We start from the raw sequence: 15992 nt of genomic DNA on the forward strand, positions 1-15992 counted from the left end.
CTCTTACCCTGGAATGCACCACTGGCAGTCCACTGAAGCTCAGCAGGTGTGAGCCTAGTCAGTACCAGGATGAGAGACTCCTGGGAAAGCTAAGGCTGCTGCTGGAAGAGGTGTTAGCAGGACCAGCAGGGAGCGCTCACCCTGCGTCTGTGTGGGTCCTAAAGCCCCAGTATAGCGAATGGGACACTACACTGTAAAAAGGCGCCATCCTTCTCTGTGGTCATTCCCAGGGAATTTCTCAAAAGAGTAGGGGTGTTAACCTGGTGTCCTGGCCATATTTCCCATTGGCCTCTACCAATCATGGCCTCCTTATAATCCCCATCTCTGAACTGGCTTCATCACTCTGTTCTCCTCCCCACTGAGAGCTGGTGTGTGGGGAGCATTCTGGTGCATCATCCAGGTGGGGCTGCACGCTGGTGGTGGTGGAGGGGAGTCCCCATTACCTGTAAAGAGCTTTAAAGTGGAGTGTTCAGAAAAGTTCTATTTAAGTGTAAGAATATTATTACATATTACTGAACATCAGGTCTGCCTTGATGTGTCCATTGTGTTTTTACATTGTGTTTTTGCTGCTGGCTGTTTGATAATACTACAGATAATTTAGCCAAGCCAAACACTCAGTTTCCTTTCAACTAGATTGCTAACAGGAGTTCAGAATTAATAAGAATTTCTATTAATTTAATTAATAAGAATTTTAACTTTTAATTTTAATTTTTGGTTTTAAATTTCATTCTAGCATTCAGAAGCTCAAAAACCAAAATAATTTGACTTGATTTCCTTAAATGTACATGTGTTTTTGTGAATACTTGGATTGTGTAATGATTGGACTGTCTTTAATGTTTTTAAAACTCCTGAATAATACTTCAAATGTTACTGACCAACCTCTGAAGAAACAGCAGGCAAATAACATTTTTACTACTTGTACTCAATCCCAGGGTGACTCAGGGTGTCTTACTTGTCATGAAAAATACATTTCACAGGCAAAACAAAAAACTACAAAGACGTACTGTTGCATTAACCATGCAAACATGAAATATTCAGTGTAACAAAAGGGGATCAAAATTAGATTTGAAAAAAATCACAGTAAGACACTGTAGATCCATTAAAAACACACTACATATTATTACCAAACTCCTTTTGAAATGATTGATACTTCTCCTTTCACCCTGTCTACTAGCTCTTAGCATGTAATCCAACACGATTTAACATTTAATGCATTGTAAAATGGACAAAAGGCACATATAGCCTTTCACACTACAGTTACAATATTGACCATCTTGTGCCCTTTAACTTGTGTATGAATGAACAAGATCTAATTATTTGCTTTACAAAGAAGAGCTTGCAGATCTGGCTAAGAATACATCACTGTTAATCAAAGTCTTCCCAAAGGGTTATAAGGATCGATCCAATTTGTGCACAAGTTTGGGGGCACTCATAATGACTGCTCTAGAGGGTTTCAAGTCTACCGAGGTCTTTCAGACAGCTAAGCACGGTTTCATATGAAGGATGTTATGCATAAATCAGAGAATGCAAAACCTACTGATTTTGTCCCGATCACAATCGGACGAATGCCCGGTATTACAAACACCCCCCTTCAGTTAGCTCTCTATTTTTAATATGTGCCAGCTTCCACTTGGTTTTTGTTTAATCCTTAGCCTTTAGCATCACAGCAGTGACGTACAGTACCTTCCTGCCTAAGCCTCAGTTTTATCTATTACCTGCTTCATTCCATACCGATCGCCTCAAGGTGTCCCTGTCTTTTACCTGCCTTTCCTTTCCTATTTGGTTTTAAGGAATACAGAGTGCAGGACCTCGAAAGCAGATCAAAGCCATTCCTCTAGAGATTTAACAAAGAAAACTAATTAAAGTGCCATTTAAGTGAGATTATACAGGCTACGTCAAACTTACAAAACTCATTAAAGCATTGTGCAGAGACAGCACAAAGATATCAGAAAGTAATAGTAAAGAAAGTCAGCCAGACAAATGAAGGCTGCGAGGTGGGGATAGGAAGACAATGAGTCAGAAACTCATCAAGCCATGAAGAGCCTCATAGGTGAGCATGAGGATTTTGAAGTTGACAGGAAGCCAGTGCAAGGACTCCAGGATAGGAGTAATGTGACCACTTGCATACGATCTGGTAAGGATTCTAGCTGCCGAATTCTGGACATACTGTCAGTCAGAGTCAGTGAGGATTTAGATACCCCAGCATGTAGGGCATTCCAGTGATCAATTCTGGAAATGACTGCAATGACCAGCCTTTGCAGGAATCAATTCTGGGAATGTGACGACCAGCCTTTCAACTATAGTCAGAGACAACATAGGACGTAGTCTGGCTATACTATGACAATATATATATATTACAATATGTTGACTGCAAAAGTATTTATCTCTTTGAGTCAAAACCTTATCCTGGCAGAAGCATCTTTGACAGCAATTGCTGCTGTGAGTCTTTTAGGATAAGTCTCTACCCAGGATGGTGCAATTTTTATACATCCGTTTTTGCAAACTTGCTCAAACTCTTTCAAGTTGTTTGGGGGTTGTTGATAGAAATTTTCTAATCTTGCCACAAATTTTCTATTGGATTCAAGTCAGCTCTTTGACTGGACCATTCAAAGACATTCACTTTTCCTGCTGAAAGGTGATTTTGTGTCCCAGAACACCTACAGTTGTTTGAATTTTCAACTCTGAAAGAACCCAAGAGCTGAAGGATGTTAAAGGCCTAGTCTTTTCCATTCCAGGGAAGTCTCTGTAAAAGATGTCAAACCAGGTTTTAAATGAAGAACAAGGGTGAAGCATATTTTTGTTTCTGAAATTCTTTATACCCCTCTACAGATCTGTGCTTTTCTACATCTTTGTTGTTTTGAATTTGGTCTTCATGGTTGAATCTTTGTTTGAAATTCACTACTTGATTGAGGGACCTCACAGTGTCAGGTGTATTTATTCCGAAATCATTTCAACCACTGTTCACAGACAACATCCTTTCAGGTAACTGTCAAAGTAAGTTTGTGCCCCTGAACTAACTCAGGTTTGCCACAGCGTATGTAATAATAAGCATAATTCAGTTACTATATTTTGACCTGCCATTTGTGCTGACATTTAACATCTTGCATGCACAAACGTGTTTAGTTGGAACATTCGAGTTTTGTTTAAAACAAATAACAATTTGTAATTAAACAAAATAGGACATCACAATGTACAGTTCATTTTGATAAATATATAGAACACAATAATAAACTCACAAAGAAAACGGTTACAAATCAAAGGAGAAAAAGTGAGGTTTATTCATTTTTTAACTTCAGTGTTATAGTAAGGAATTGACCATTAAAATAAACTCTGAAAGAACCCTAAAGCTGAAGGGTGTTCAAGGCCTAGTCTTTTCCATACCAGGGAGGCCTTTCTAAAACCTGTCAGACCAGGTTTTAAACGAAGAACAAGGAGTTATGCCAGATACATTGGCAAGCTTGTCATTTCCGTAAAACCAAAGACGACAAAACGGGCTTCCAGGAGTAAACGCAGGTGTGTGTGAAGACCAACATCAAGCAATATTAAAAAAAAGAAAAAATACAGCAAGAATGACTCTTCAGAGAGGAAAAGATCATTCAAAAACTATTTTCCTTAGGTAAGACACTCTGGATTCACCTTAGGGTCAAATCCATTCCATGTTTCCTCAGGGAACACAAAGCAAGTATTTCTATGGAGGCTTATTTTGCATGCTTAGACTAGTCTAACTGCCTGTAATTATTCACCCAGCCCTCACAGTCTTTCTTTCCTTTATTGCAGCAACATGCAAAACATGTTTCTTCCTCCAGGGTAAACACGAAGCTTCACGCAGCCACTACAAGATCCCGTATAGATTGGAAATCTTTCTGTTTAAAAGACAAAATTGTACCATAAAGTGGCTTGATGCCCTTTTGTTTTTCTTTTCTAAATGGAGAGGAACAAAGAGCATTTCAACCCAGGCTGCCTGAAAAATAAAAAAAGGAATAAAGGACATAAAATCCCTTTCAGGGCACGAAATGAAAAGACCCCTCAGCCTTTCCCTCCAGCTGGAACACAGCATCTAAGTCCTCTTTGTTCTAAAATGAGTCAAGCCAAGAGCTGCTTAATAAGTTCTGCTGCATGACTGCCAACAGGTGAACCTCACACACAAAGCTCCTCAGTACACAGCAGCAGAACCAACAAATAAAAAGACAATTTGGGGCCAGTACTGAAAAAGGTGGCTTACATGCCACATTAAAAAGGAGTCGAACAGGGGTGAAGTGCCTTTAGCACATTTCCCTTTGACTTTCACATCCCTCGGTTACAAATATGACTACATTTTTCTGTACGCCACACAACCATTAGTACCCCCACATAAAATCACTGGCAACTTGGCTCTGGTGATCCTTTTGGACAAGGCTGATGAATTCTCAGGCACGTCAGCCATTACTAGCTAACGAGTTTTAATCAAATGAAGAAAAGGGTTTTTTTTTATTCTATTTAGCAGAGAAAGTTTTCGTATGACACACACACCAGTCATTTCATTACATTTTCAAAACATTTTAGCCCATGGCTGTCTCATATAACTCATCTGAGGTTTTATTTACAAACAAGTATACTGTACCGACCCCTTGACAGTGATGATGAGTATACCACTTGTTAGAATACACTTTTAAGGTCAAGCTGACTTCAAACCTTGAAGGCTGCAGTGAAACCTGATTTTCTCTGAATAAGTAATCTGATCAACCCTGAGCCCTTGCGCTGAGGTTGAGAAGTAACACTTGCAGGACTCTTCCCTTTGACAACTGGTGTTGTCCATCACTGCTTTCATTTGGTCAACAATAAGGGGTTTTCCTTTGCTTCACCTGGAGAACAACACCTCTGATTCAAAATAGGTTTCTCACAATATTTTTAAAATTCCAAATAAAAAGATTGTTGCAATGCCTGGAATCTGACAGGAATGTGATGTATTTGACCATTAGGAAAAAATAACATAAAATAATAAAATAAAATAATTATATTATGGAGAATTTCCCAAAGAATTGTGTACTACGGTGTCTGTTTTCTAAATTAATTAAATGAGGTATTGAGAATTGTTTCTTTAAGTTTTTGTTAGAGAAAACGTGTTTCTTTAAGAATTGAATTCAGGATACTAATTAAAATATAAAGTTCCATACGTACATACTGTATAGAATTTCACAGTGGTCAATTTCAGAAACCCACATAGCTGGCTATCTTAAGGAATAAAAAAAAAATGAACATCACAGCTTAAAACTGAAGTAAAACTTTTTTTTAAAACTCCCAGCAGCAAGAAGGGGAAAGTGTGGCCAGATGAGATTTGAGCCCAGGTCTTCACAGTGTGAAGGCTAGTCTCTCATCTTATCGCACCACTGCTTCAGCTGGGAGCCAGCAGCGTCTCTGAGCCTGATAAAGAGCTCGTCAGCAGTGACGTCGCCCTAGACAACCTGCCCCGGGAGGGAGGGGCCACCAAGGTGAGGGCTGGCAGCTCACCTCTCCTCCTGCTCTACTGAGCTGCAGCTGAGGGAACTCCTCCCGGGGAACACCCCCCCGTTAGAAACAGGCCAGACCGGCTGATCGTGGATCTGAGTCATCTAGGCTTCTAGGCAGAATCAGACTCATGTCAGGTGAGGTCTTGCGCTTGACAGGAACTGCAGCCAGTGAGATTGAGCTCTCAGGTACATTTCAGTGAAGGTAGATTTTACTGGTGTTAAAGGTGACGTCACTGCTGACGAGCTCTTTATCAGGCTCAGAGGCGCTGCTGGCTCCCGGCTGAAGCAATGGCACAGTAAGATGAGAGACTAGCCTTCACACTGTGAAGACCTGGGCTCAAATCTCATCTGGCCACGCTTTCCCCTTCTTGCTCTTCTGACTTTTTTTTTCCCTCAGTTAATTGGTTTTACTTCAGTTTTCAGCACTGATGTTTAATTTTTTGTTTAATTCCTTAAGGTAGCCCGCCAATTAATCAGAGCCTATTCAAGGCTCACCTCGCCGCTAGACCAGTGCTCTGACACGGAGAATCCCTGAGCCACCAGACTAACTAGCTCTCTGTTCACCTTTGGACCGCTTAATAATCATTTCAATCTTAAAGCACCAATCTGGCAGAGACCTTTTCTCCTCAGGCTACCCTGGGCAGCAGTTCTCCAGCTGCCCCAGCTGCCTGCTGCTCCCCAGCATCACTGCTCTGCCATTTCTCACCTTCTCTCAGATGCCAGCCGCTCTCCAGTCTACCAGCTCTGCTGCGTTGCGAACTTGCCATTCCGGGATCTCCTGGAGAATCCCAAACTTCTGCATCTGAGTTTTGACCTGACAGCTCACCGCAGCACTGCTCTGTGCTCTCTGCTCTGTGCTCCAGCAGCGGAATACTTCTAAGGTGCATATGTATGCCACATATTTTCAGTGAAAATGAAAGCCCATTGACATATCTAACACATTGCAAAAATGTGAGGGTCCTACGAACTATTTTGTATTAACTGATAATACAAACACCCCCCTTCAGTTAGCTCTCTATTTTTAATATGTGCCAGCTTCCACTTGGTTATTGTTTAATCCTTAGCCTTTAGCATCACAGCAGTGACGTACAGTACCTTCCTGCCTAAGCCTCAGTTTTAGCTATTACCTGCTTCATTCCATACCGATCGCCTCAAGGTGTCCCTGTCTTTTACCTGCCTTTCCTTTCCTATTTGGTTTTAAAGAATACAGAGTGCAGGACCTCGAAAGCAGATTAAAGCCATTCCTCTAGAGATTTAACAAAGAAAACTAATTAAAATGCTATTTAAGTGAGATTATACAGGCTACGTCAAACTTACAAAACTCATTAAAGCATTATCTTCTCTACTATAATGTGCAGAGACAGCACAAACATATCAGAAAGTAATAGTAAAGAAAGTCAGCCAGACAAATGAAGGCTGCGAGGTGGGGATAGGAAGACAATGAGTCAGAAACTCATCAAGCCATGAAGAGCCTCATAGGTGAGTATGAGGAGTTTGAAGTTGACATGAAATCTGACAGGAAGCCAGTGCAAGGACTCCAGGATAGGAGTAATGTGACCACTTGCATACGATCTGGTAAGGATTCTAGCTGCCGAATTCTGGACATACTGTCAGTCAGAGTCAGTGAGGATTTAGATACCCCAGCACGTAGGGCATTGCAGTGATCAATTCTGGAAATGACTGCAATGACCAGCCTTTGCAGGAATCAATACTGGGAATGTGATGACCAGCCTTTCAACTATAGTCAGAGACAAGAGTTGAGTTCTGCTGCATGACTGCCAACAGGTGAACCTCACACACAAAGCTCCTCAGTACACAGTAGCAGAACCGACGAATAAAAAGACAATTTGGGGCCTGTCACGATTATAGTCCCCCCTCCTTAAGGGTGCTCCAGCCCTTTCACTTTAGACTTCATTCTCTGCACCTGTTTCCTTTTCCCAGCCCACCTTAAAAGCCAGGCGTTGACGCTCATCCGGGCTCTGCTCTGATTTCCATATCGTGCGAGTCCGGGACCTGGAAGCGCCTGGTCCCGTTAAGGTTTTAACCCCTGTTCCTGTTCCTTGTCCCCTGTCCGCCGGTTCCGACCCGGCCTTCGTGGTTTTAACGTCGTGTTTTGATGGATCTCCTGGTTTTGGACTTACCTTCGTGTTTTGGATACTCTATGGATTACTCTTTGGGATTGTTCGCCTCGGCCACACCTCCCCCGTGCACCAGCGCACCTTGGACACGCCCCCGGTCTTCAGCCCCGTTTTCCTGCATGACTTTTCCCTAGTGTTTCCCCACTCCGTCGGACTGTGTTGTCCGCATAGGGTCCGGAAAGAACTGTTCGTTACAGGGCCAGTACTGAAAAAGGTGGCTAACATGCCACATTAAAAAGGAGTGGAACAGGGGTGAAGTGCCTTTAGCACATTTCCCTTTGACTTTCACATCCCTCGGTTACAAATATGACTACATTTTTCTGTACGGCAAACAACCATTAGTACCCCCACATAAAATCACTTGCAACTTGGCTCTGGTGATCCTTTTGGACAAGGCTGATGAATTCTCAGGCACGTCAGCCATTACTAGCTAATGAGTTTTAATCAAATGAAGAAAAGGGTTTTTTTTTAATTCTATTTAGCAGAGAAAGTTTTCGTATGACACACACACCAGTCATTTCATTACATTTTCAGAACATTTTAGCCCGTGGCTGTCTCATAAAAATCATCTGAGTTTTTATTTACAAACAAGTATACTGTACTGACCCCTTGACAGTGATGATGAGTATACCACTTGTTAGAATACACTTTTTAGGTCAAGCTGACTTCAAACCTTGAAGGCTGCAGTGAAACCTGATTTTCTCTGAATAAGTAATCTGATCAACCCTGAGCCCTTGCGCTGCAGGTCGAGAAGTAAAACTTGCAGGACTCTTCCCTTTGACAACTGGTGTTGTCCATCACTGCTTTCATTTGGTCAACAATAAGGGGTTTTCCTTTGCTTCACCTGGAGAACAACACCTCTGATTCAAAATAGGTCTCTCACAATATTTTTTAAATTCCAAATAAAAAGATTGTTGCAATGCCTGGAATCTGACAGGAATGTGATGTATTTGACCATTAGGAGAAAATAACATAAAATGATAAAATAGGAATAATTATATTATGGAGAATTTCCCAAAGAATTGTGTACTACGGTGTCTGTTTTCTAAATTAATTAAATGAGGTATTGAGAATTGTTTCTTTAAGTTTTTGTTAGAGAAAACGTGTTTCTTTAAGAATTGAATTCAGGATACTAATTAAAATATAAAGTTCCATACGTACATACTGTATAGAATTTCACAGTGGTCAATTTCAGAAACCCACATAGCTGGCTATCTTAAGGAATAAAAAAAAATGAACATCATAGCTTAAAACTGAAGTAAAACTTTTTTTTAAAACTCCCAGCAGCAAGAAGGGGAAAGTGTGGCCAGATGAGATTTGAGCCCAGGTCTTCACAGTGTGAAGGCTAGTCTCTCATCTTATCGCACCACTGCTTCAGCTGGGAGCCAGCAGCGCCTCTGAGCCTGATAAAGAGCATGTCAGCAGTGACGTCGCCCTCGACAACCTGCCCCGGGAGGGAGGGGCCACCAAGGTGAGGGCTGGCAGCTCACCTCTCCTCCTGCTCTACCGAGCTGCAGCTGAGGGAACTCCTCCCGGGGAACAACCCCCCGTTAGAAACAGGCCAGACCGGCTGATCGTGGATCTGAGTCATCTAGGCTTCTAGGCAGAATCAGACTCATGTCAGGTGAGGTCTTGCGCTTGACAGGAACTGCAGCCAGTGAGATTGAGCTCTCAGGTACATTTCAGTGAAGGTAGATTTTACTGGTGTTAAAGGTGACGTCACTGCTGACGAGCTCTTTATCAGGCTCAGAGGCGCTGCTGGCTCCCAGCTGAAGCAATGGCACACTAAGATGAGAGACTAGCCTTCACACTGTGAAGACCTGGGCTCAAATCTCATCTGGCCACGCTTTCCCCTTCTTGCTCTTCTGACTTTTTTTTTCCTCAGTTAATTGGTTTTACTTCAGTTTTCAGCACTGATGTTTAATTTTTTGTTTAATTCCTTAAGGTAGCCCGCCAATTAATCAGAGCCTATTCAAGGCTCACCTCGCCGCTAGACCAGTGCTCTGACACGGAGAATCCCTGAGCCACCAGACTAACTAGCTCTCTGTTCACCTTTGGACCGCTTAATAATCATTTCAATCTTAAAGCACCAATCTGGCAGAGACCTTTTCTCCTCAGGCTACCCTGGGCAGCAGTTCTCCAGCTGACCCAGCTGCCTGCTGCTCCCCAGCATCACTGCTCTGCCATTTCTCACCTTCCCTCAGATGCCAGCCGCTCTCCAGTCTACCAGCTCTGCTGCGTTGCGAACTTGCCATTCCGGGATCTCCTGGAGAATCCCAAACTTCTGCATCTGAGTTTTGACCTGACAGCTCACCGCAGCACTGCTCTGTGCTCCAGCAGCGGAATACTTCTAAGGTGCATATGTATACCACATATTTTCAGTGAAAATGAAAGCCCATTGACATATCTAACACATTGCAAAAATGTGAGGGTCCTACGAACTATTTTGTATTAACTGATATTCAGCATCATCTGTTCAGCCAGCAGCCATGTCACTCTGCAGCTCACCACTAGCAGCCCACTGAAGCTCAGCAGGTGTGAGCCTGGTCAGTACCTGCATGGGAGACCTCCGGGGAAAAACTAAGGCTGTTGCTGGAAGAGGTGTTAGTAGAGCCAGCTGGGGGTGCTCACCCTGCAGTCAGTGTGGGTCCTACTGCCCCAGTATAGTGACGTGGACACTATACTGTAAACAGGGCTGTCCTTTGGATGAGATGTAAAACCAAGCTCCTGACTCTCTGTGGTCATTAAAAATCCCAGGGTGTTTCTTGAAAAGAGTAGGGGTGTAACCCTGGTGTCATGGCTAGATTTCCCATTGGCCCTTGACCTGCAAGGTCATGCAGCTTGCTTCTGCTTGTGTGATAGTGTAGAAGTTTAATGAAACTATAAGCTGTGTTCTTGTTTCACTGCTCAGTGTGAAAGTTTCCTGGGTTAACCCAAAACCTTAGGATCATACATCCCAAGATCCATGTATAGTTGAATAAATTCTCTTAAACATTTTTGTTCTCTGCTGAACAGGTTTATCAGCAGTTCAGTCAGTTCAGTTCAGAGATGGGAGAGAGCTGGTGTGTTGGTAGTGTACTAGTGCACTATGGCTGCTGTTGCATCATCCAGGTGGGGCTGCACGTTGGTGCTGGTGGAGGGGAATCCCCATTACCTGTAACTGCTTTGAGTGGAGTGTCCCGAGAAGTGCTATGTAAGTGTAAGCAATTATTATTATCATTGATCCTGGTGTGTTTCTGACATCAATACATCTGTTAGTTTTTGTACAGCTAGCTCATTTCAAATGGTAGTCTTTCATCTACCAGTGCTATCTTTTTATGGTATATACACTTATAAAAGACAGAAGAAAAGAGGACTTTCAACTCACATTGATCACTTGGGTACTAATACCTTATCAATTATACTATAGATTCTTGACCATTTCGTGACGGATCCGAACAATCAGCTCAGAAGTTTGATCACCATAACCCTTTGTATATATTTAGTCCTAGATGAAATTTCTACCCATTATCCAGGTTTCAACCTCTACATACACATGATTATCAGTTTATTTCGCTGACAGTTTTACGTATAGCAACAGACATTCGAACCTGTTCCCTGGAGTAGTGCCTCACCCAGGATTTCAACACACAAGTCTCCCAGTTCTGAGTCCAAAGCCCTAACTCCTCCTCCACACTGCTGCCTTAAACCTCTTATTACCTTGGGTTCCTACAGCTTTCAATTTTAGAATTCACATTTGAAATGGAACCTTACCAAAGGCTTTCTCGAAATCCATTCACACCATGTGGCAAGTTTTCAATGCATCTACTGCTTGTGCAAATAAACCTAGCAGGTTTGCTGTCTAGGCTGTAGTTACTCAAGTAGCACAAAGAATACATGCTGGCCTGCTGGAATGTTGCTTGATCAGGATGTGCCTGCCAGGCACACAGCAAGTGAGGTCCCAGGACTTGTTCAGTAGAACACCATGCAGTCTGGCTGCCATCAGTCCTTACAGGTGGAGTTCTGTGAAGACTACAGGCTCCTGCCAAAACCATCACCGAACTTCCAATTGGCTGGCCTGTTGTGCACAACAATGAGTGAAGTGTTCTGCATGTGTTCTCCACACTTGCTGACAAAAAGCGATTCATCACTGAAGGGGTCTTTGATCGAATGCCGGGCAACTCTCCTGATGTGACTTCACCTTGCCACCAACTCATCAAGTGTATAGAGGTATTGTTCTCTGGATAAGCAAAACATCTGGACAACCTTCTGTATTTTTCTTACACGATTTTCACCAGGCTTGATATTCAACAGTTTAAATTACCATCTGTTCCCAGATGGGAATGTAGTCTGTGTCTGGACTACATTCCCCAGAAGTCTCTGGGAGAATGAGCCACTGCTCTAAGTCACCTGACCAATTGCTCAACACTAATTGGTCAGGAGACAGTTTAAAAACCAGGAAGTGGAGGGTCTATGGCTTGCTGGTCAATCTGCAGTATGGAGTCCTCTCAACTGGTGTGATTTAGTGCTTATGCAACAAAGGCACTCAAGAGTATTGATGTCTTTTGATATAAAATGTGTTCTTCTGCAACACATACAGTACACCTTTGCTGATTTTGATTTTGAATTTTGATGAAATGCCATCTTCACTTAAATCCGCAAAATGTGTTACTACTGTAACAATAAAATCACTATTGTATACCAATTGCCTCAACAGGTAAAAATATTGTTTTAAAAAATTGCCTGTCTTGTGTGTTTTTTATGCATTTGTGGACATTTCTTTCTACATTTTGTTTTCTGAAGAGAATATCCAGAAAATGACCACAGGCAGCATGGGTGCAGATGTGAAAGTAATAAACTGTTCTGATTTGTACTTACACAATAGCTTTTTAGTCTGATGAAATTGACTCTCATCAGAAGGGATTTGTCAGAGCTTCGGCTGAGGACTTTGATGAATTCGACCAGGTCAGCGCAGAACTTATAGCCTCCTTTCAGGACACAGAGGACAACAATGTCATGACCTCCGATGTCATCCATGATGTTTCTGGCCAAGCGCTCAGTCCTGCCAATCAGATTTAAAACATCACAGGACTGAAACACATGGGGAGCAAAAACAAAACCTTATACAGCAGCACAAATACATTTACAACATACAGTATATCTGACACTGGGTAATGAATGAATTTATTAAATATAACTAATATTTTTTGTTAAGGTGTTCTTTTCTGCACCTATATTGTGCACTTAATCTAGTATTCAGTGCTTGAAACACTGTACTGAATTTAATAATTTAAAACATTAAAACACATGGTGCTAAAATTTGTTTGCATACATTATTATTATTATTATTATTATTAGAGTATTTCTGTGTCTGGACTACATTCCCCAGAAGTCTCTGGGAGAATGAGCCACTGCTCTAAGTCACCTGACCAATTGCTCAACACTAATTGGTCAGGAGACAGTTTAAAAACCAGGAAGTGGAGGGTCTATGGCTTGCTGGTCAATCTGCAGTATGGAGTCACAGGTCAGATCTTCTGCTGTGTATGCTCACCAGAAGAATGTGAGAAAGACTTGACTGACTGAGGAACATGAAATTGTGAGTTCTGAAAACTTTAGAAGTGCTTGTTTGGGAAGATTTGCAGAGGGAGTCCTCAATTTTGATAAGAGTCTGTTGGAAACTGAGTTTTGAAGTTGGTAAACAGTTTAGCAGCCTGGCAGTGGTAATCTGGAAAGATGTGAGGAGGTTAGTTGGCTTTTAAAAAGGATCTTAGGCTTTTGTTTTGGTATTTATTTTGTTTGTGGTGTTTTGTCATATCATGCACTGTAAATAAAAGAGCACTGCTGTTTTGAACTTTAGTTGTTTGGTGTATCTGTTGGCCTGGACCCACCTATTTTTAAAGATCCTATTATACCATGTCACAACATTGTTTTTGAATTCTCAAATTCTTCCAAAAACATTTAACCTGATATGACTTTCTTGTGTAATGTTACTATTTTTTCACAAAAATTTAGTATTAATAGAAATCACTCTGTGAATGAATATGCTAAATGTGCAAAATCAACAAGTTCTCCAATATTGTTTTGGAGCATATCTCTTGTATGTTTTTTCTGGAGGTGTATATCAAAGTAAGAATTTAACTTTCTGTATTGCTCAAGTTATTTAAGCATGGTGAATTTGAAATGAAACCTTACCTATCCATGATAACTCCATGTGGTATGTAGACGCATGCTAAATCTTCAAAGTAGTGCTCTGGATAGGAGAACAGATCCAAGCTGTAGCCTGCAAAATCATCTTTGATCTGAAAGAAAATATTAATCAACTCATTAGCTTATTAAAGATTAGGGACTTTTCCACCTGAATGAAGCAGCGCTTTTATAATTGCTTTTTTGAATGAAGCACTAAGGATTTAACATGGCATTTCGGTGTGTATTTGGCAGTTTTTACAACACCAAATCAAAAACTTAACCCTTAAGAGTTTCAAGATTGTATGTATAAATGCATACTGTACACTGTATTTATTGTACAGTGCTTTGATAGTCAAGGAGGAGGGTTCTGCAGCCTTGTGAGCAGTTACTGTCCATGCCTCCATGCACATCTGTCCAGTTTCCCCAGGTTGTGTGATCTGCCTTCAACTCTTCCCATTCAATACAGACCTAGAACAACCCAACTGTGATTAAATAAACCAGTTATTTACTAAATGAGAAGTCAAATCAGTAAGTCTTTCAGTCTCCAAGCACCAGAGTTCCTTTAACTCAAAACATTGCATGCTTATTCCATCAATAGCTTGCAGATTGTTTTCAATCTCGCCTGTAAGATTAACTGCAATGAGGCTCTCCAGGCTCAGGGAAGGAGTGTCCTGTTCTAGAGACTGTGATATCCAGTCAAGAACACTGAGTTTTCAGTTGATTTTTTTTATGCCTTCTTAACCTATTGATCATTGAGTTTCATGCATGCAGTACATTAACCTTTTGTGAATTTTGCAGGCAAACAAATGAGGTTCTTGTTTTGAACAAGAATATACTGGGGAAACTTTCCTACAGTTCTGCATCTTCTGGTCCATATAAAACTGTTTATATGCTTCACAGAAGGGATGGCAAGGTCTTTTCAATATTTCATCTGTTCTAATCATACTGCTGATAAGGCTGTTTCACCCAACATCATGTTTCTGAAGTGGGACTCCTATATATTGCACATATCCAGCACTCCAATATTACTACTCAATCGTATTGCAGAAAGGATTAGAGTAATTCCTGATAGAGATGGCTGAGGCCTTGCCAAACACCCACAACAAGCATGTCCTAAAACAGGACAAAACCTCAAAGAGCTGCAGGCAACAGGACAAACAGAACTTCTGTTACATATCAAGAACAGGACAACCACTCGAAGTGTAAACTGATCTCCTTTCTGAGCCTTACTGTATGCAAGAGTGGAGAAATCCTGTCTGCCCTAGGAGGCAGATCCAGGATTGTGCTGCTGTTCATATGGAGCTCAATAAGAGCTGAATCTGCTGAATTGATTAGTTGGCAAACGCACATCTGTCTGAATCTCACCCATTTGAGCCCATCCTCCTACTGATGGGACACCAATGTTGAAAGATTGTATCAAATCTATCGGAATCTTTTTTTTTTTCTGGAGCTGTTGAGGATGGGATTCTTTTACCTTGCACTTTATTTCAGTTCTCTTATTTACCCCATGATGTACTAAGTGTTTTGCACTGTGCTCGTTTCATGGAAAACAAAAAGGCAATCAAGGATGTGTCTAGAAGAACAACCTGATAAAATGTGTGGATTACATTTACAGTGTTTGATTTAGTATGAACATGCATTCAGAAATGTACTTATGTTGTCAGTTTGAACGTTGTGAGTGATGAATCATCTTTAGGCAGTTGGTCAAGGTTGTGAAGAGAGTCAGAGGCTACTGTACATTAACTGGTCCAGAATTAGAGACTTTCCCAGTAGCACTCAAGGATTGACTGGGCTGAGTGGTGCAAGACCTCTCTCTCTCTCTCCTTCTGCAGGCAGGACTCCAGATCACCAGCCTACAGATGGCCAGTGGAACACAGCTCTGATCCCACACTCCACTTCCCCATCCCAACTGCAGTTGAAGGTGATCCTGCTGTAAAAGTGGGATGGATAGGACTACAAACGTTGAACAATCTAATGGGGTTCATGCAATGCCCATTCAAGAAGTTCATTAATGTTAAGTAACATTAATTTGTAACATTCTGACCAGTGTGCACAACACACACAGGGAGAAACGCACCGTTATAGACGGCCACTAAGAACGTTAAGTTACAACAACGAACAATGTTTTTTTTTCTTGACCCCTGTACATTACAACATATCAACAGCTTCCATTTTTCACATTTCAGGTTCAGTGTAGCATCAC

General features: G+C 41.6%; 1 protein-coding gene across 1 annotated transcript in view; it reads right to left on the reverse strand.

Moving 5' to 3' along the window:
• LOC148655553 (hypoxanthine-guanine phosphoribosyltransferase-like) overlaps window positions 1–15992 on the reverse strand; it is a 35087-nt gene that overhangs the window by 18442 nt on the left and 653 nt on the right. Inside the window, exons 2-3 of the mRNA XM_088642193.1 lie at window positions 13796–13902; window positions 12482–12665 (exon numbers count right to left, since the gene is read on the reverse strand). Coding sequence (XP_088498319.1) covers window positions 12482–12665; window positions 13796–13902 — 291 coding nt within the window. The remainder of the gene's footprint in view (window positions 1–12481; window positions 12666–13795; window positions 13903–15992) is intronic.

This window comes from Lepisosteus platostomus, chromosome 8, assembly GCF_059453375.1.
Source record: "Lepisosteus platostomus isolate fLepPlt1 chromosome 8, fLepPlt1.hap1, whole genome shotgun sequence".
NCBI lineage: Eukaryota > Metazoa > Chordata > Actinopteri > Semionotiformes > Lepisosteidae > Lepisosteus > Lepisosteus platostomus.